This window comes from Pygocentrus nattereri, chromosome 11 (genome assembly GCF_015220715.1).
Source record: "Pygocentrus nattereri isolate fPygNat1 chromosome 11, fPygNat1.pri, whole genome shotgun sequence".
Classification (NCBI taxonomy): domain Eukaryota; kingdom Metazoa; phylum Chordata; class Actinopteri; order Characiformes; family Serrasalmidae; genus Pygocentrus; species Pygocentrus nattereri.
Window position 1 is genome coordinate 33,523,876 of NC_051221.1, and position 22,591 is coordinate 33,546,466.

Genomic DNA, 22,591 nt, shown 5'->3' on the forward strand with positions numbered 1-22,591 from the left:
GGAAGCTCTGAACATTGATTTAAATATTCAATTTGAATGTTGAAAATTTGTCACACCAAAAACAGTAGTTCTATCAGTTAAGTCAAGTGGTGGCTGTTGCTAGTTAGCAACCAATTGTAAGTGGAATGATACTGTCATGGTCAGACATAACAGGACAGGTACAACACTTTTCAACTCATCAAATATATGTTTGTATGTATACATATCGCTGCTGTTGTGACAAAACCTTTTTTCAAAAACCATTTTTGTCATTTTTCAGTTTTGGACATAATTTGAAAATTCTTGTTGTTCGTTACAACAAGAGAGAGAGAGAGAGAGAGAGAACAGGAAAACATGTTGTGCCTGAATTCATCACTGATCCACAGACAAAAGGAGTTTTAATGTCCCTGAGTGTGGCGTGAATGATCACTGAATGCTGAGATTTTCTTTTAAATGAGTGGTGGTCCATGAAAAGATACCAAATCTGCCAGACATTAGAGCACTAACAAACCATTTCTCTTTGTATTCAGAGCAATGCATGCATTTTATTAAACAAAAGTAAAAATACATGCCAAAAGCACTATGCAAATAGGCCCTTAAATCTCTGCATGAGGTTTGAAAATTTGTAACTGTTTTTTTTTTGTTTTGCTCCAATTAATTTTGTCTATTCCAACAAAAATACAGAAAACTGGTTTCAAGCAGTTTCCAGTTACTGATCAGGCAAAGAGAAAACAGTAACGAAAGGGATTAAATGTACAGAAGTATTTGTAGTACATTAGGAGAAAAAGCCAATTGGCCAAGTGAGTTGTAATCTACAAAGAACAGTCATTTGGTGAGAAATACCGATAACATATAACCACATTCTGAGTTAAGTTGAAAGAAAAAACACTGCCTCTCATGATATCGTGGGCTGTCTTTGTACTTTCACTCAGTCTCATAATAGCCTTATAAAAGCTCTTTCTGATTCAACGTTTAATGCTTTAAATACAGTATGGGCTGAATTATTATGCAGAACCAGATGCTCTAGTTCCCTGTTCACTGCTGAGCTGATTGTGAATGGGCATTTTAACCTCAGGGCAGTGGTAAATATCACTGGCTATGTCCTGCTGACCACAGATGAGAATGAAATGGCTTCTCTCTAGGTTGTCCTTCTTCACACAATCTTCTTCTAATGCCTGAGAGCAGAGTAAGTGAGTAAAGTCTGGTGTGGCCATTAGTGTAAGATTCATACTGAGACCACAACAGCATTGCAGCATTTCTATGTTAGCTAAACTGTGACAAGTGCTAGAACAACTTAACCAGATGGAGAGGGCCTGGTTTTTAAAATGCTAGTTTTATATTCTCGTCATCCTCATATCTCTGAAAGGGTAACTGTACAGGAGGATTGTACTAATGTACAATGGAGTCCAAAGATCTGAGACCAATAGTAAAAGTGCTTCTATTTTGCATGCCTTTTAAAGTTATAACATCTTATTTATAATATAGTATGTCCTCCTTTTGCTTTGATGACAGAGTGCACTCTAGCTGCAATAGACTCCACAGGTTTGTGCAAAAAACTAAAGAGTAAAGCGAATCCACGCGAGAGTCATCCAGACATGTATTTCAATGGGAAGTATAAACATTTTGTATTGGCAGAAATTTGTTTTAATATAAATAGTAATCTAGAGAAACTGCAGAATCTGGACTATTTCTTCCTCATTTAGCTGTTTACTTTTCACTTTGCTTTGTTTTACATTTTTACATTTACAAGTTCTAAAACTTTCTGTTGTTCATTTTCAGGTTTAAATGGAAGAAAATCCCAAATTTTCAATGTGGTCTCAGACTTTTGGACCCCACTGTACATTAATGTAACAAGATTTTATTCCACATCATTTTCAACCATTTCTGTTTGCTTATTAAGCATTTATCCAAGTGTTCACACAATGTAAACAGCAGCTGGCATTTTTAAATGGTGTTAAAAAGCATGAATAAAAAATGTAATTAGGTTTTATTATGGCAGCAATAATACACTTATTCTGAACAGAAGTCAAATTTGGTTTGAAGTCTAATATTTAACTAAAATATGGGTGGATGTGGAATATAAAATATTGTCAGTTTACATCATTTATGATTTAAATCTTTTGACAACAGCTATGTAGGCAATAGGATGCTATTCTAAGATCAGGATGAAATGTCAGCATCTTCAGAAGTCCAGATTTACCTCTTTATCTAATTTTGCTATCAGCTCTGTGTGGGATGCATGGTATAGACCCAGGCTGATAATCCAGCCATCTACGCCACCTGCATTCTAAATTTCATGGACTTGAAAAGTCGATAAAAACAGGCGCTCCATCTATCTATCCATCCATCCACCGGGAGCTTTGCTATTTCCTGTTTTCAGTGGGAAGGAAGGAGGTCATAATTTTGTTTTGTAGTAGAGCCAGCAGTTAGGAAAGATGTAGTGGCAGGCTAAAGTGCATCGTAGGTGCAGCCAGCCTATGCTCTTTCACACTGACATTACAGTCATGCAGTGAGGTACCTGCTGTGACTCAGTTAGGAAGAAAATCAAAAGTGCATCCAAAATGACTTCAAATCAATGGGATATGATATTTCAACGTTATAGCTTGTCTGTGTTTTTTCCCAAATGAAATGTACTCATACACCAATACAGCCACACACCAACTCTCTCACTGTCTTAGGTCAATGTTAAGTGAACAAACCAGGGGTCTGTCTCACAAAACACTCTCATCTTAGATTTCCTGATGCAACTTCACAAATCCTCACCAACGGAACCGTGGTTTACTTGTTTTGTAAAGCCAAAAAACCTGTTAACCCAGGGTTAGAATCCTGATTATGATTAGTCATCATGTGCATGCATATGAAAGCATGATTTTTATGATGAACGACCAATAATAAAACATGAGGAGGAGTCGAGTGGCTTATTGGCTGTGCCGGCTCACTTTTTCATATAGCAGCATGGGTGGAGACATCCATTTAAATAGACTGTCACTTAACACTTACCTCAGCTTTTACATGAATTGTTGAGTGGCCTACAATTAAACTACAAATCTACAATTCAAATAATAATTCTACTAGAGCAATATTAGTGCTTATTTGAGTACTAATTGCTTTAGAGTCTTGATATCAATGCAGTAAGACTCCTTTCCTCCCCCAAAAATCTATGTTTTTCAAGTGATTGATGCCACAAACATCACAAAGGGAACACAAGTGAAATGAAATGATTACAAATGACTGAGACATTGTTTTATGATAGTTTTGAGAAGGTTTTAGAAACCATTCTAAAGAAATATTAGCCAATACGTTTCTCTACAGTGCATCATTTCACATCAATCCACTCTGAATGCCTTAACATCACCATCACTGAACTATGCAAAACATTTAAAAAAATTACATTCAAAACTACATTTACATCTCTAGTTTTACATGTATTTAAACTAGTATTACTTACTTGTGTGCAAAACTATCCAGAGCGGTTGTGAGGTTGACCTGCATGATGGTTTGAAACTCTGTGTCATTGCAGCAGTACTTGAAGGCAGTGTTGTTGTGGTGACAGCAGAACATGTAGGTCTTGTTGTCAGAGAGTCGAGGACAGTGGAATCCAAAGTGATAGCGCCCCTTGTGGTCAGTGTAGGGTTCACACACCCGAAAATGAGCTGAAAGAGCTGTACGGGATAAAAAAAAAAAACACTGGTTAAAAGGGCACTTTGGACAAAATGATAAAGTAACCATCACTACACTATTGTAAACATGCCTACTAGCATCACATAGTGGTGATACAATAGTTTCTAGTTAGTCATGTTCTGGTTTAAAAGTTAGGAAATCGCCCCTTCTGATGATATATCTTAAAGGTGGGAGGACTTACAAGAACTTCAAAAACTACAATCACTCTAGGATACATACTTGAGGCTGAGCTGGAGCCAGATAGCTAACATATTGCTAGGAACATTGCTGGTGGTTGTATGATGTATTTGTTTAATGCATGGTGGGCATTGTAGTGAGACAACATTGATGGATAAAAACACAAAAAGGATGCAAAACTGTGAACTCTATTAAACTGCTGAGTCTGAGGGATACAATGCTGTGCTACGGAATATTACATAACATGCCAAATAAAATATTAATTGCTAGTTTTAAGCCAGAAAGCACTTTTGAAGGTGCATTCAATGCAACGTATCAGCATCATTTAAGCTAACATGTTCTATGCTATCTGTAGTTGGTCATAATAAGCTAACTGTGGCAAGATCCAAAAATAAAAAAAGAAGATTCATCAAATTAAAATTGATAGAACTGTATAAATATACAATATATTTGCCAATATATTAAATACTTATTTTTGCAACAACTTCAATTTTCCAAGGTTCACTGATTTCACCCAAATTTATCAACTTACAGGAGTCTTCACTCCAGCTACAGAGTGCCTATTAGTGCCTATTAATAGAATATTAGATCAAATTATCCAAACTGTCCTTACAGTTAAGAATCAGATATTAAATTGGCACTATATACTCAGAATGCTCCTATACGGTCTTCATTCCCTGAGGAAATGTGCTTGACGTTTAAACAGTGACCAGACACTAAACCAAAACAAGCTAACAGCACAACAAACATAATAAGAGGCACAGGTCAGGCTCTGTTTGCGTACCTCTCATCGATCTCAATCTCCATCACTAAGAGCTGATCTTTTCTACTGCCTAATTAGCTGAGAAGAGTTCATAGCCAGCGTAGAAAGCATGGCAAGCGGAACACAAGTCATTACCACTCAGATGAAAGTGCTGCAACACCTGCTCTCTTTGATATGCTGCACTTGAGCTCCCTGAAAGAAAATTTGTGGGGAATAACAAAGGATTTGTTGTGAAAAGCTATTGCTCTGCAGTGATGTTTGTCTCTAATTTGACCAACAAGAAGCTGAAAAAATGAGAGCTTTTTCTTGGTAGGGTTTCAGATGAGCAATGAGCCAGAAAAACCTGCGATTAGAAAAATCACATGGTTTGATAGAACATTCCACATACAGGATTGCTCCATCCCAAATGAGATGTGCTGCCTTAATGATAATCTCAAGATGCATTTATTGTAATCCCTATAGTTATTAACACAAAGCATCACACTTCTACACTATACAACAGTTTTCTCTATATAGACCACAATAGTCAATGTTTCTCTTTGATTTCTAGTGAAGTCTCAGAGTGTCTGAAAGCCAAGCATGACTCACTCCTGCCTTAAAAAATTAAAGGGGAGTAGTCATTTGATTAAATTTTATCTGTGGCATCTGATCTTGTGAAGCCTGCAGTCTGACCAGACTCTTCTCTCATCATATAAATGGAGCAAGACTGCAGCTAGGCTGAGTAGTAGGTAAGGCTGAACAAAGATTCAATTTTAGCATTATTATTAATATTATTATTATAATTTATTATTTAAATCAACATGCCCCCATGAAATGATCATTCATGAGTGCACTCAAACAGAATCTTTAATTAGCATTTCTCAATTAGTAGTCTCTAAACTTACCAGTTGGACACAAAACTGAACAAGATTTTGGTTTGCTTCAAAAAGTCGTACACAAATATGGCATCTGTCAGGAGCCACGTCTCATTCAAAAGTAAGCACAGAGGTGTAAAATATTTGTGTGGAACACTACACAAAATACTGTGTTATATTTAACATCCAACAATGTTTGAAATCCTGAGATCCTGAAATGCTGAAATTATTATTGAGTATGTGTGGTTGATATCTCTCTGTCCAATATTCCTAGTATGAAGCAGAACTAAACACAATAGTGCAACATATTGTAATGCAGACTTTACATATTAAGGTGGCGTGGACTGGCCTGCTGTGGCTAACTGAAACAATGGGCCTCTTTCACCAATATCTTCTTAATTTTTTTTTTGGTCTTGAGAAATGTCCAAAAGTTTGCAAGTGCTCTCTGTTGTTAGCTAGAACCAAATCCCCCCACCAAAAAAAAACAGGTGAATGTAAGAATCTTCATGAAAACTGCATAAGTGGGTTTTAAGAAGAATCTTTTTCTTAAGAATGGTTGGTGAATGAGGCCCATTTTCCACCTTTTTAATGGTATGGTAGTTTTTTTTTTATCATGTTACTGCTGAATGCATATCCAGGCAATGATAGCATGGCTAGTTGAATTAATGCAGAGATGGACAGATGGAAAGAGAGACAGATGGACTGATGACAGACAGACAAGTGAGCTAGTTTGATAGCTCAGTAATGCTTGCTACCTTAGCTTTTGCTTGGTTGTTAGCTTTCTCTCAATATGTTTCTCTAACTCAAAGAGCTTTTAGCGAAAGAACCTTTCAATGGATGAAAACAGAACAAGCATTCTTGTTATTGAGATGTAAAAAGTGTGAAGAACCTTTTTAAAGCTTAAAGAACTTTTACTTTATACAAAGCTTCCATACAAGGAAAGATGTTTCTCTAGAACCATATGTCTGAGCCAAGAGCCATTTGCGAATTGTTATTTTAAAGATTGTAGATCATTTAGCCTTTCAGCTATGCGAATCTCACCTGCTGTGGAAAGTAAAAGCAAGATGACGGCCAGGATGTTGAAGGACTGACGGCTGGTGACACTCATCTTCTTGTCCTCCCTTAGGGGAGGATGGAGGGAGGAGGATGGATAGCTTCAGCTGAGCTCAGACATCATGTTTCTTGTCCTACTGACTCTGCTCATGGTTGCAACAGCTGACAGACCACCTGTTAGAATAAAAGATCCAGCTGGTCAGGTTGGATTCAGAGAGCATGACAGTTGTGGACAGTAAGATCTAGGAGCATATCCAATTTTTTTCTACAGACACACTTGTAGTTGGGAACCATCAAAACCTTTTGTGAAATAATAAAAAAATACTATATGTCTTTATATTTAGTTTATATTTAATATATTCAACATACTTGTTGGATTTTAACAATACTGAAGTACTGCTTTTGTTTCATTGTTAAGTTTTAGTTACCACCTTAGTAAACTACCTTATGGAAAATTATCCAATCATTTTTTTCTCTATGTTATATACTGTAGGTAGTCATAACCAAGCAAGATCTCCTACTGGTTTGAATTTTAGGAGCTGAACTAAAGTCGTGTTGTGTCAGACATTCCTTCTTTATGACCGAGTTTTGATATTCATTGCCTAAACTGAAGGCTTAGCTCTAAAAATCACAGTTCGCCACTGCATACTTGCATATTTGAGGTCAGTGTTCTGACAGATGCATTGTAATGAAAGACATACTGCACATGTGAAGCACATTAAAAGACTTATTATGCTTTAAAAGCCATTTCCTGTTCAATAAAGCTATCAGCTACAATAATAGGCAACAGGTCTTGCATAAAAAATCTTATTTTACGCAAGGTGTATTTATACTCTGTAGCAGAGTCAAGGTTTAGTGCATTTTCTCATACGCATATTCAGTGACAAATAGAGCTGTAATTCAAAGTGTCTAACTCAGTTCCTGCCACTGCTATTATGTGTAGTAATTTCCTAAAGGTATTAGAGGTCTCCAAAGCTCGTAATTTCAGTCAAGTGTTCACAGGAACTCAAAGAGCTGAATATCAGTTCAGTTAATTGCATGCTATAACATGAGGAGGATGCAAGGATATAGAGAAGAGGTCTTCAGCTCTAGACCCTATATCCAGTTTTCGGCACTGGATTCTGTAATCACTGATATCTATGACCCAAGGAGGCCAAACAGTTACATTAACAAGCTTTTTGATTTACATTAACAATTCACCATTAATTCTAACACCGAAAAGCATAAAGGTCTGCAGCTGAAGACCTTTGATACTGGGCAAATTCAGGTAATACTGAGAAGCTTACAGACTAAATATAGTAGAGCAAGCACATTTATAGTCTAAACAACAGCTGAAATTCATTCCACTATTGAGCCATAACAGCTTGCTGAAATCTCATTGCTTTCTGTGCATCCATTCCCAGTGGAGAGCAAAGGTCAAGTGAGCATCAGAAGCATTGAAACTTCTGAGTTCATCTTGCATCTAGAGACCATACCTCAACACGACCTCTCTTGGGCTCTTTTGGATAACAGAGAGTGTAACCCCTGGAGATGTGAGTGTGAAATGGTTTATAATATTACATTCTGAAGGCCTTTAGCTTTGAATAGCTTTGAAACAGTGGATGCATGGAGGGAATTTTCCAACAGTTCTTATTTTACTTTGTGTCACTCTATGGACCATAGACAATGTTTTTTTGATAGGTGAGACCAGGCATCAGAGCCCCCAACCACACCTACTCACAACCACTGCATTTTAAAGCAACTTGAATTACAATGGTGTATGAAATGGGTTATATACATAAACCTGCCTTGGCTTGCCTTACATTGTTATGTCGAGAAGGACACAGTGCATTTAATCCTCTTGAGTTTGGCGCTGCTTAGAGAGAGCAGCCTGATTGATTAAATTCAAATCAGCGTAGCATTAAGCCAATCAATCACAAGGAAGCAAAGGTCAAGTAGTTAATTTTTATTGTATTGACTGTGGATATAGGCAGCCCCAGGCCTGTCGGTTATGTTAAAAGTCAATCTTCATGCAACAGAATGAGTAGGATAATAAACTCGTACAATGTCCTCCACAAATTTGGCACCCCTGGTAAATATGAGCAAAACAGGCTGTTTCATTCAAAATGTTAACAAAAACCTAACCTTTGTATGAAGTACTATAATTTAAAAAAACAAAATCTAATAACATTTTCATCAAATCATTGTTTCTCAAAATTGCCGGCCTTTGCCACCATTCTTTTCGCTATGCGACTAGCCTCACAGTACTCCTGCCTACTTCCTTCATCTCTCTGGTTATCCCTCTTTTTCTTAGCTGCCTTCTTCTTCTGAATGCCACCACCAACTTTCCTGGTCTTCTTTCCTCTGACCAGATGAAACACCCAACACATTCTTGCCACTTTCTCTCACCACCTTAGCTGTAGTTTCCCAGTCCTCAGCTAGCTCCTCACTGCCCCCAAGGGCCTGTTGCAATTTTTCCCTGAACTGCCTGCAACCATCCTCCTCCTTCAGCTTCCACCATCTAATCTTTGGCTCTGTCTTCACTCTCTTCCTCTTCTTTGTTTCTAATCTCATTCTACAGACAACCACCCTATGCTGCCTTGCTACACTTTCCCCTGGTACCACTTTACAATCTCCAATCTCCTTTATGTGGCATCTCCTGCTAAGGATATAATTCACCTGTGTGCACCTCCCTGCACTCTTGTAAGTCACCCTGTGTTCTTCCCTCTTCTCAAAATACGTGTTCACCACAGCCATTTCCATTCTCTTTGCAAAATCTACAACCATCTGACCTTCCGCATTTCTGTCTTTCACATCATACATACCCAGCACCTGTTCATCCCCTCTGTTCCCTTGATCCTGTCTGACACTCTCTTTACATCCAGAACACTTTTCACAAGCTGTTCCTTTAGGATTATCCCTACTCCATTTCTCTTCCTCTCTACACCATGATAGAACAGTTTGAATCCACCTCCAATGTTCCTGGCCTTACTTCCTTTCCATCTGGTCTCCTGGACACACAGAATATCTACCTTCCTTCTCTCCATCATGTCTGCAAGCTCTTTGCCTTTACCAGTCATTGAGTCCCTACTCTAACCTCCACAATCACGCATTTCCTTCTCTCCCGCTGCCTTGTAACCCGCCTTCCTCCTCTCCTCTTTGATGGTCTTCGATCTACAGTAGTCCAATTTCCACCGGCACCCTGCTGGTCAACAGCACCGGAGGCAGTTGTTGTTAACCCGGGCCTCGACCGATCCGGTATGGCAATCATATTTGTGATCCACATGATAGTTTTGGCACAAGTTTTACGCCGGATGCCCTTCCTGACACAACCCTCACCATTTATCCAGGCTTGGGACCGGCACCAGAAGTACACAAAGTACACCCCTAATGGCTGTTTTTTTTTTTCAAATCAATTGCTAATAGGTACAAATGCATACTAGTAATTTTCCTGAGGTAACTGTGCTTGCCTGTAAAAGAACTCTACTAATGAGGCAGAGATACAATGTGACACGAATAAACAAAAGCTGCACCTGTTCTTCTGTCCATGTCTTCAGTTTCCCTCGTGTTAACAGTCGCTGCTCTATGGATGAAAGAACATTTACCAAAGCTGTGTAAGCATAAAGAAATATGTTTCTCCAAACAACATCTTCTAGTTTCCTCCTCTGGGAGTGAAGCATAATGTTTTCCCCTGAGGTCTGTGCAGGCCTCACTCTTTGACTGCAGTATCAACCTCTTTTATTCAGCCATAAGAGAAAGGAGTTCCTGCTCAACACTGTCACACCCAGGCTTCATTTGTCCAGTATTTTCAAGCCTAGAAATAGCACATGGACTCTGACACATGTAAGAGGGAGTGCAGCCCTCATACATAGCAAATAGAATAGAGCCTTCAATACTGTATGCCATGCAATATGATAGCACAGCATGACTGTAAACGCAGACAGTCCATGCAAAAAGTGCTGGACCTACTGGAGCAGAAACTCACTAATGTAAACACACACACACACAGAAATCCCCCACAGATGAAAGACTCTGCGTGGTTGTAATCAGGCGACAGATGTGACAGGAAGAGGAGTCTACGGATTGTACACCCATGAGTATTTAAAATAAATAAATAAATAAAATGGCAAAGACGCAGAGTGTCATAGTCATACTCCAGTGATACTGTAGCAGAGCTGAGATAAAAGCTATGAGTGGGATGGGAAGCTATAAGCTGTAAATTTTCTATTCAATCTGACAACAGTTTAGTTCACTATATCAATGGAGGCTTCATAATATATAAGCAATTTAAATGTTTTTCTTGCCACAGCAAATGCTGCTTCTTTTCTGACCTGCTGCGGAGCAATTTTACATTAATCAAGAACACTGAAATGACCCTAAATGGGCAATTATGGCAGTAATGATTATATTCTGGTAATAAAAATATATAAATAGTTTTCAGTATCAAGCCCATATGCAAAAGAAATGTTTATTTCTTATGTTTTTTTTTAATGTGTCATATTTGTTGAAATATGGTTCCATATAGTTTCAGTATGTTTGAAAATATTGTAAGATATTTGAATATACATTTACCCACACACACACACACACACACACACACACACACACACATACACACACACACACACACACACACACACACACACACACACACACATTATCCAAAGGTAGGAAACACCTGGACAGGGTAGACAGACAGACACTCACACATTCATACCTATGGACACTTTAGCATGTCCATTCAATCTGACTGCATGCCTTTGGACTGTGGGAGAAAACCCTAGCACCCAGAGGAAACCCACGTAGACATGGGGAGAACATTCAAACTCCACAAAGAAAGGACCTTCATCATCTGACTGAGGAATCAAACCTAGGTACCCATAACCACTGCACCACCATGCCGCTTAATATATACTTTAAAATGACATTTTTTTTCTTGTACATATGTGCATACGTTTCAATATATCAACATACATGTACATATATTGGTATATATTTCAACATATAAAATGGCAAAGTTAAATATATTCTAAAATGTCATATATAGTGCATACATTTTTAATGTGTTCAAATATATAAAGATTTAACGTATGACCTGGACACATGGATGATACTGTAGTCTTTGCTTGTTTTACATGGAACATTTTGTCAAATTATCTTGTGAGAGGAATACAGGGTTTTCCTGTGTCTGTTCTCTTTCACAGTCTCCTCCTCCTCATGGTCTTGTTGTTTGAAGTCATGCTCAAACAATGAGATCTATAATTCTTAGGTTAGCATAAAAGCAGGGATGTGACCACACCACTCTGTCCTCTGCTGTTTCACAATGTTTATCATATATTTTCTTATTTGAGGCTTCTACTGTGCATGAATTTGATTGGATTGCTACTGTTTGACAGCTTTGTTAAATAATACATTGTTCTGTAAGCAGCATTAGCTCTGTGTTTCCTTAATTATCACCGTGGCAACAAGGGCCTATGAAATACTGTCAAAATACACTGTGCTTAGTTATGGGTCTTAGCTATGTACTTCTTTAATTACCTCAATGGTAAGTGTACTGTTATGCAGTAAACAAAAAGCAGAATATATAGCTTAGTCTCAGAAAATGAATGACATCCATATTCTCTGTGTATTCTGCTGCCATTATCAGGGTTGACTAGCACCTGTTTTATCTAAATTGGTATAAAAGCACATGCTATAAAATGATCTACTGATTCCAAAAATGACATTGTTATAAAAATAGGTTTCATATAAAAATAGGCTTCAGCTAGATAGTATAAGCCTACTATGTATATTATAATACATTGAACCAACTTCCAAATATACAACCAACATTTTGTGAATTACAAATTATGCTTAAACATAATTTTTTCCAATCAGTAATTTTCACTGTGAACTCAGCTTTAAGTTCTTGCGGTATGTATGTATCAGCTTTGTTTGAGAGTGGTATGTAGCATATTTTTCAGGCTAGTTGGACACTTGTGGACTACAAGTTTCAAACAGTGTCACAGATTCTCAAAGGGATTGAGGTCAGGGCTTTTTTTTGTATAGCCACTCCAGTGTTGCTTTGGTCTGTGGCACTCTTTGAAAATTCTTAGCAGACTGAAGCAGTTTCTCTTGCTTTATTTGCCTGTGTTTAGGTCTGACCATTCTTGCTTCAGTTTTAACAAGATGTCCTGTTCCTGTTGATGAAAAGCATCCCCACAGTATGACAATACCACCATCATATTTCACTGTAGGGAAGGCATTTCCTGAGGCATGGTCAGTGTTAGGAGCAGAAACAAAACAAAAAACCCTCACAGCACAACCGGTCTTTTAAAATTTTTGTTTCTGCACTCAAACCTCAACATGATAAGACCCCCTAAACTGGTAAGAACAAAATGAAAAACTGTATGTTCGGTGTCTTTTACATAAGCTGTAGGCCAAACATAATTAGACAGAAACAAAACAGACCTTGCAGCTCTGTTTGTATTGACAAGCACATGTTCACACACACACACACACACACACACACACACACACACACACACACACACACACACACACACACACACACACACAAACAGGTCATATAATGTATATATTATATATATTATAGTTTTGGATATATATGATATGTGGTTTTTTATATATATATATATAAACCATGGCTTGACCATGGTTAAACAAACACACTAACATCCATAGAATCATTTTATATATATATATATATATATATATATATATATATATATATAAAATCACTATTATTTAATATTCTATCATTTCTTTATTCACGTATTAACTATTTTGAAAATGTGTCTTGACTTTCACAAACATGTATGTATGTATATGTATTATTAGTTAATTTATTTATTTTACAGACAAATAGCTTGTTTTGACTTTGAAATGTGCTATATGTGAGCTCACAGTGAAAAACACTGATTGGAAAAAGAACTATAAGTATCATTTGTAATCCAGAAAGTGATAATAACTTTCAAAGGAGGGGTTGAATACTTCTGCAAAACACTGCACATGCTTGAGTGGCTCTACTCTGAATACTGATTTGGAACTTAGTCTCTATGAGAAACAGAAGGTTTTCAAACAGTGCTCAAATAATTAGTAATTTGAGGTACATAATGATAAATAAAAATACTCAAGGTCATCACTCATATGGCTATGTTCTGTTTTCTCAGCACAGTTTGCTAAGCTGTTGGGGAAATAAAAAATATAGAGATATTTAGGTCTTGGGGGGGGGGGGGGCGATTTTTTCTTGCAGTCGTTACAATGTCTCTGCTACACATTTCTGCTTGAAACTGCCCTGCAGCCAATCATGCTGGCTGTCCTCTATTCTTTTGTGAACGTTAGGTGAATCAATAATTGCTGGTTTGAATAGTCTACTATTACCGCTGATAGCAGACTCAACATCTAATACGTGGATTACACTATAGTAATGATCTTTATGCAGCTGTGTTGAAACAGCTTAGGAAAAGAAGAAGCATCTTCAAAGGAATACAACTAAACTTCTTTATCTTCACACCCACACCTTTTGCCTAGTGAAGTACTGTCCTTTTTTTTTCTCCATGAGTCCCTGTGGTCTTCAAACTCCTGATTTATTTCCACTGACACAGCTGACATGATATTCATTATTCATTTAACAAATTACAAAAACTGTGTCCCTATAGTGGAGTCCCTGTCCTCTAAGCTATATGCCATCAGAGAGAGCTGCTGATCCTTTATTCTCTCAAAAAGAGAGAGAGAAGTGGGTGCTACATTAGTTTAGCAGCCCATATGTTAACAGTAATGACAAAGGGGTGGGCAACATGACAGAGATGTAAGAAGAAATGTTCTTGATAGAGAATGTTTCATGATATTTGTTTTTTGTGAAATCTGAAATCTTGGAACAGGCAAAAAAGAGCCAGTGGTGCTACATCTAAAAAGTACTATTAAAAACTCTGAGTACAAATTATTTTTCTTTAATGTTCCATATGCTATTACAATAAATGCCATTAAGTAATACTATTTCTGATCTTTTTGTAACCAAATATGCAGCAAGTCACTGTTCAAGAAGTACTGACGATATTCACAATGTGCTCAGAAAAGCATATTGTGACACGATTTATCATGATAACAACAAATATTGTCATATTTCTCAGCTCTATGAAGACAACATTCATAATCACGCTTATACACTCACTGGCCACTTTATTAGGTTCACCTTGCTAGTAAAAGGTTGGACCCCCTTTTGCCTTCAGAACTGCCTTAATTCTTTGTGGCAAACTTCCAACAAGGTGTTGGAAACATTCCTTAGTTGTAACAAGTGGTTATTTGAGTTACTGTTGCCTTTCTATCATCTCAAACCAGTCTGCCCATTGTCCTCTGACCTCTCACATCAACAAGGCATTTTGTCCACACAACTGCTGCTCACTGGATATTTTCTCTTTTTCGGACCATTCTCTGTAAACCCCCGAGATGGTTGTGTGTGAAAATCCCAGTAGATCAGCAGTTTCTGAAATACTGAGACTAGCCCGTCTGGCACCAACAACCACATCGCGTTCAAATTCACTTAAATCACCTTTCTTCCCCATTCTCATGCTCAGTCTGCACTTCAGCAAGTTGTCTTGACCACCTCTACATGCCTAAATGCATTGAGTTGCAGCCATGTGATTGGCTGATTAGCGATTTGTGTTAACAAGCAACTGAACTTTACAAAGTGAGTGTACTTTACAATATATTACAATTTTAGTAATTTAATGTGCACACAATTTTTCAGGTTCATCCTGCTAAACATAACATTTTAGAACCACTGCTTCAGACATTTCCATGACTGTTTGCTTACTCTTGCTAAGGCCTATGTCAGTAACAGGGTTCTCTTATTTGGTTAAACATGTAGAACACAACCTAAGTAAACCCGGGTGGAGCAGAGGAATAGCCAAGGAGTGGCCAGTGTCAACCTACATTGAAGCATAACCACCCCTCAGGCCCAGTCAGTGGAAGTGAGACAGTCAGCTATCTTTAATAAAGCATCAGATATGCTATATGGTGAACATTTGCCATCAGGGTACCAATAAGAGCATGATGACGCTGCATTCAGTAATTAGCGTGTCTTGCTGTAATAGGCCAACAGGCAGGTGAATGTGTGCTGGGTCCCTTCAGCCGTGCTGCTCATAAAGTATCATAGCTGTATTATGAAGTGGGCTAAGTGATGGCAAGATTAATTAACTACCAACAATTAGTCAGCTATAACCATTTCTCATGCTAATTACTTTTTACTGTTAAATACATGCATATGTTGTAGTTTCTCTATATAGTGTGGCCTGGCTAGCTTGATCATTAGGCTCGTGTTAAAATGTAGTGAGGACAGCCTAAATTAAAACTTCTATGACCTTCCTATATGATATGTTTTCATTAATGTTAACACTGTGCACTGAAAAACAGCGATTTGATTTAATGTTATCTGTTCAAATACATCATTTCCAACTGAATAACTAGAATTTGTAACAAAGTTTTGTCTGTGTTTACTTTCTGCGAAAAATGTATGGATGTAATATTTTGTTCATTTGGAAATTATTTACATTTTTGTCATGTGCAATGAAAAGCTATGCATCACTTTTAATGTAATTTGAATTTAATATCGTTTTTTTTTTTTTTTTTTTTTTCTTAACAGGGTGCCAGTCAGAGCTCTGGGATTTCCCTGGCCACCCCATTCTATAGCGACTCGCTTTGTTTCCCTCATCGTCTCTTCCCGTAGTTTTCCAACGGTCCCAGCGCCGAAGGGAATGAACACAAGTCAATTCAACTGTGGGTTGACGTTAATCTTTGCCATGTCACGGAAATAAAAGAAAATAATAACGTGCAGGTGAGTAAAAGTCGTGGTTTCTGCACTAAGTCATCGTTAATGTGGTTACGAAACTGTTTAGTCTGCTAAAACAGCGGAATTTCACATTTAAATCGAGATTTATCGTCTGTGGCCTCTCAGCCTTAACGCCTCGTTCTCTGAGGCCATTTCGCCTCAGGCCTTTTCAAACACTCTCCAAACGTGCGAGAGCTGGTTCATGTATTAAGTCGCGTTTTTTTCCACTCTGAAACCTGGTGCAGTGGCCTAATGTGCTAAAATGTTTTGTTTGATTTTTGTACACGACGGTGTATCTGCCTACAGCGCTGAGCCCCTTCAACCAGACACTTTTCTAGCACAATCTTATCTGTGTTTGGTGGTTTCAGTATAGGATATCTACGGAGCCCCGCAGGTGACAGCCTGTGTAAATAACAATGATGCGTGGCCACGACATAGTAAGCAGGGATCTTATCCCCACGCCATACTAAGTCATGGCCACGCGTTAGGATCTCGTTCAAACGCGTTAATAAGGCGTGGCCATGCATTATTTTTATCTATACAAGACGTCATCATCAGGGCTCCGTAGATATCAGTTCACCCAGCATGTTTAGAAATTCAGTTGTGTTTATGTGTGAGAATATTGGAGCCTTTCCACGAAAGTCCATGAGGTATCTTGAGATGACAACTTATTTTTCTTGTGATCTCAAGGTTCAAAATTGTTTGAAATTGTTTGATATCACAAAAACATCTGTTGTCTTCTCTCTGGACTTCCATATCTTCCTGTGGTTTGCAAGAAATAAATCAGTACTTGAACATTTTGTTTTAATGAGTTACAGTCACTGGGTGCTGTTACCACACTTGATTCTACCATTTCATACTGTTAAGCCACATTCACTTACAGAAAGTTAGTGCTGGCTAAAAAAATGCCTGGAGCACTCACTCTGAGTGCTGAAAGGTGCAGCCTAACTTTACTCCCTGTTATCTCATTATCTTATTGTTCATTCTCCTTCATTTTTGTTTTGTTTTTCTTCTCTTCATCTCACTCTCTTTCTTCTTTAGACACCACCCGTGAACTGCGGATTGTACATTGGCAGATCTGCTAAATTTATGATTCTGGTAAGTAAACCATGCCTGTGGCTTGAGAATCAACCTTTTATATGAAATCTTATATGAAAACTATGTACAAAGGAAATATTCTGAGTGTTTGAGTTGCCTGCATGTCTTAAATGTAATTAGGGTTTTGGAAGGATTAAAGTTTCTGGCACAGTTGAGTCCTGAGCTGTTTGTGATACAAACTGGGCCTTATGATAGTTTGCTTGCCTCAGGTCTGATATGGTTTAATGTCGTGAATACTTTTTTATCAGTATGTCAGATTAAAGTAAAGTTATTTAAGGTAAATGTGTGTATTCAGATCAGTTCACTTTTATATCAGCATTTTACTATAAATAAATAAGTCCTGCGGTTTGTGCACGAACACTATTTTCATCAGAGCTCTAATATTAGCATTACAGAACCTGATTCTTTGACTCGTGACAAATAAATAATAAACTGCTGAGGCTAAAAATACTGTCTAACTAAGCTGACAGCATATCTGTTAGACACTTCAAGCTTCGGGGTGAGTCAATTGACCTCATGAAAGAGCAGAGACCTGAATGTGTCAGTGCTTTAGATAAGAGCACAAGCTCAGTCTGGCTATTTACAGATTACACACTGAGAACACAGAAAAGCTGAACTTAGCATTTTCAACATTTTAATATGCTGTTGGCTGTTACAATATGACACATTTCCTCTGTTTCTTTTTGCAGTAGATCTTATTATCAGCTTGTGTTGCTGGCACTTTTCTCTTATCAAGTCTCCCCTCTGGCACAAGCACTAAATACTGCTCATCCCCCAGAAACTGCATGCATGTAATTTTATGTGTAGGGTTGTTTTTTTGTCAAGTCAGTGTTCAATCTCTTATGTATGCTGTGAAGTAAAGTGCACCCCTTTCACACAATGAGTTTAATACTCATCATCTGGTTAGCAAAGCATTTTAAACAACAAAGACACCAACCATTGTCTCTTTTATCTTTTTTTTTCTCTTCTCAGGACGTCAGTGCTTTGGAAACTTGGGAAATTTAGTTTGGTTGTTTATTCTATATCTGCCTGCTCTAGTGCCTCAGCCAGATCTGTGGCGTTGTGTTGTGCATCTAATTAAAACTAAATGCAGGTCTGCCTGCACTTTGGGATTTGGGCGCCACAAAAAAACACAATGCATTTTTCCTACTTCATTAATGATGTCTAAATTACGACCTCCCTGCACTTAGTGATCTTGCAGGTAATTGATTGAATCCTTTGTAGGCCACTGAGATGGCGATTTGTGTGTGTTTTGTTTAAAAATGCATTGCAGACCACTTTCAAGAATTTTCCTTTTTTCTTGATATACATTGCTGGGAGTGGGCTTCACACATACAAGAAATATCAGTGCTATATTATGATTAATGCCACTTAGGGAATATGTGTTTTCCATCATACATCAGCTGTTACTTTTTTCAAAAAACTCTAAAACTGTTACAACTGATATGCAGCATTTTGGAATCAAATTTTCTTGTTTTTCCTTAATCTTCCAGTTTCCAGCCAATGCTGACTTTAATGTATATGTCTTTGTACATTTTTTTAAATTAAGTTTTGTTTGTTTTTTTGTTTGTGTTTTTTTAATCCTTAATTTGTCCATAGTGCTCAATGTTATGTCTGGACAGCAATCTCTATATTAGCATATGGCCTCTGATTCTTTGTATCTTCATTACCCTGTAGACCCCAAAAACAAATCACGACTTGCCAATCAGAGTGTTGCTCTGTTCTGGCTGTTTCCAAAACAGCAAGGTGAGGAGTTGTTTAGCGAGAATCAAGGATCAAACTTTACTTAACTCTCTCTCTCACGCAACTCAGGAGTGTAAGCTAGTTAGCTTAGAATTCCAGACAACGTAGTGTCATATAGCCAATGCTGTGCAATCAGTCTTCTTTCTTCTGTCTCTTTCTAAAACCTTTTACAGCAAATAATCACAGTCTTAAAGACTTTCAAAAACACAAGGTGGGAATTCAGACATAAACCTGCAAGTGCGTCCTTTTTTGGAAATCAGCAACTGCAGGCAAATGTGCTGAATCTCTCATTGAGTCAATCAAATGAAAGTCTGTACCTCTGGAAGGGTAACTTCAAATTCATTCTCTTTAATGTGCGAGGGATGTACTCCCTGGGCGGGACCTTCTGCTGACATTCTTGGAGTGGAATCTGATTAGAAGTGATGGGAGCCAGTGGCTCCAATCACATCCATTCTAGCCACTTCAAAAGTTAAAGTTTCCTGTCAGCCGATGTCCTTGAGGAGCTCAAGGCATCTGGTACCAAGACTACAGCTGTGGAAACCGTGCAAATGACAACACAGGGCCCTTAGGAAAGAAAGATGGTTCTTCAAGCGTTCTTCAGTAAAACAATGTTCTGTTTAGAACCATTACGCTAAAAGAACCATTTGTATGCTTATAGGATTCTTTGCATGGTGAAATGGTTCTTCAGATTGATGGAGGGTATGTATTGTATGGTTCTACATAGAACCTTTTTGAAAATGGTTCTATATAGCACCAAAAGCAGTTCTATTATTGTTACAGACTTGACATCAAAACAACAGATGTACATTTTTTAGTTCTTTATAGAACCCCTGTTCTATGAAGCCCTCCATCAGGCTCTCTGGGATGCTCTTTTTTATACCCAATCATGTTACTGAGCTGTTGCCAATTAAGCTAATTAGTTGTGACTTGTTTCACCAGTTGTTCTTTTTTTAAGCACTGCACAACTTTACCAGCCTTTTGTTGCCCCTGTCCCAACTTTTTTTGAAATGTATTTGTTGGCATCAGATTCAAACTAGAAATATTATTTTTTTTAAAACCACAAAATATCTGTGTTCTATTTTCAATTAGATATAGAGTTTAAGTGATTTGCACATCATTGCATTCTGTTTTATTTATATTTTGCAGTGTCACAGCTGTTTTGGAAATGGGGTTGTAAATGCTGTCTTGCGAGCAAATCAACTGTTTAATTCACTGAGAGTGCATTTTACACTTGGTGTTCAATTTCTTAAAACAGATAAAAAAAACAAAAAAGGCATACTGTATGTTTTAGTAACATTACGCATTGTAATGGAGCTTTGAAAGAATGTGTAGTGCTGTTGAGCTGTGGGTGTTTCATCCACCTGTGTTTCTTCAGTAGCCTTCTGAAAATCAGGGTCTGTCTAACTGGAACAGGCTTTGATGACACAGAAGTCTAGAAATGCAGCCCACCTGCAGCCTAGCTGATGAAAATGTAGTCTGCACATTCATTGCATTAACTGTAGCTGATGGCAGTGACTGCTGATAGAAAAGTGTACACACTTAATGATGTATTAGGGACTACCATAAAACATTTTTGATGCAGTTATTTTTCATGTGTTTTTAAGAGATGAGATAGACTAAGAGAGACTGGATTTGTGCAGGATGCAGAAATTTGTGAAACACCCTTTTTCCCACTACAGCGATAACCCTGTCTCATAGCTTACTCAGAGTCCGTGCTTTCTGATCAACAGTAGTGTCCTCAGTCTGTGAAATTCTTAATTGCATGATCAGAATTGAGCTGATTTTTAATGTGGATTTTATTACTTTATGAAAGCCAGCAGTGATCCGTTAGAACCTAAGCCAGGGTTTGATGGGTGTGGTACACAGACGCTAATGATACTCATTGCCATGCAGGCTTCAGGGAGAATATGTGGGGCTAAATGAGAGTGGGATCCAAATGAGGTTAGTTACAGGCACAGAGGCTGGAGGAAAATGATTCAGTTACGGGCTTCCGCTGAGTTTTTGTGCTCCGTTGTCTGTTAAATCACATCTCACTGCTGGAGGAATCGGGCAGACTGGTAATGTGGTATGGTGACGGATAGCTTTTTCTCATTTATCTGTTATATAAGAAACATACCATGGAAATTCTTAGTGGATACTAAATCTGAATTGCATCAGCTGGGCGTAACCTTCACTATAGCTTAATGTTAATTGCTATGGCTCTAAGATACATCTCTGGGTAAAAGTGAACATCCCTTTCTCCCTGTCTCTTTGAGTTATATCATTTAATTCTGACTGCTCGGATGTTGACAAAAGCAGATGAAAGAAAAGAGTCTGCTGTAACAAAAGCTGCAAAATCCGTTCGTAATGGCCTTTGGTGACAGACATCCCCTGTGTTTGCCACTAGTGTGCATACCAACAAAACATCAAACTGAGCTTGTAATTCCCAGGTGAAAATTAAAATAAAGACAGTGAAGCTGCCCTGTGGCTGGGCTCTCTATTTAACGTGTGTCTCTCTCTAGGATTCCTTATTCATGAAATTCCATGCAACTAGGTGAGAAAGGCTCGGTACATTTGAATATAAAATGACCCTAGAGAATTAGAGCTGTTTCCTAAACTCGGGTTTAGATTTTCCTGCACCACACTGGTGCTGGTCTTTGGTCCTGTCAAAGAGGGATTCTACTGATTTTCCTCAAAATTTCTGCATTATTAAAACACTAATCAACCAAATAAATTCAGACTGGTTTAATGAAGGGAAACAAGCATCTATAGAGTTTAATGCTTTTGAAAGAGACCTCAGAGAAAGTTACAAGCCTGATGTCTGAGATGTTCCTTTTTTATTTATTCATGGGTTTATCGCTTTTTTATTTGTTTACCGTTATTTTATCATTATCAGGATTACATATAAAAACTCTAAAGGACATGTCGGTTCATTGGTTATTTTGGATAGTAAATAAAATGGCTATATTTGTGTTGTAGACATTACAACCTCTGGTTCCATTAACCACCACTGTAAAGAAAGTCTTTGTTTCCCTTAATGCAGTGTTTCGTATCGAACCACTCTGAATGACCTTGTTTATATTTCAAAGGTGAAATTATGCTGAAAATTGGAGAAATCAATGGAATTTTTTAAAACATAAAAGTATGCCAAACTTATCATTACAGCTGCCGGAGGGGAGCCCTCAGGGGTTTCTAGGTCTTCAGAGGAGGCCTAATGATTTCTGGGAGCTAAAAATACATGCCTGTCATTTTTAGTTAATTTATATTCAGTAGAATCATGCTTGTATTTTCAGTCTGCTGGTGTTGCAGTACTAGTCTTATTTTGTTGTTCAGTTTTGGATGGAAACAATTCAGCTCTCTCTACTGAGTCACTCTGTGAAACTGCTACAAGGTAAAACATAAGGTAACGTGCTAATCTGTCACAATGTTCAAGTGGAATGTCTTTTAGAAGATTCA

The 22,591-nt window shown here is 37.8% G+C and overlaps 1 protein-coding gene and 1 long non-coding RNA gene across 6 annotated transcripts in view; one reads left to right on the plus strand and one right to left on the minus strand.

The window, feature by feature from the left end:
- The window catches only part of shisal1b (shisa like 1b), a 58,388-nt gene that overhangs the window by 20,058 nt on the left and 15,739 nt on the right, over positions 1-22,591 (minus strand). For 3 of the 5 annotated variants that reach the window (XM_017706737.2, XM_017706738.2, XM_037542322.1), the window contains exons 2-3: positions 6,496-6,681; positions 3,428-3,641 (exon numbers count right to left, since the gene is read on the minus strand). In XM_017706737.2, the coding sequence (XP_017562226.1) occupies positions 3,428-3,641; positions 6,496-6,562 (281 nt within the window). In that variant the 5' untranslated portion in view covers positions 6,563-6,681. Of the gene's footprint in view, positions 1-3,427; positions 3,642-6,495; positions 6,682-10,019; positions 10,070-22,591 lie in introns of all 5 variants that reach the window. The other 2 variants (XM_037542324.1, XM_037542323.1) reach the window with 1 other exon arrangement.
- Positions 16,190-22,591, plus strand: part of LOC108432706 — a 35,021-nt gene continuing 28,619 nt past the window's right edge. Inside the window, exons 1-2 of the long non-coding RNA XR_001858244.2 lie at positions 16,190-16,321; positions 17,357-17,413. This is a non-coding gene — a long non-coding RNA (uncharacterized LOC108432706). The remainder of the gene's footprint in view (positions 16,322-17,356; positions 17,414-22,591) is intronic.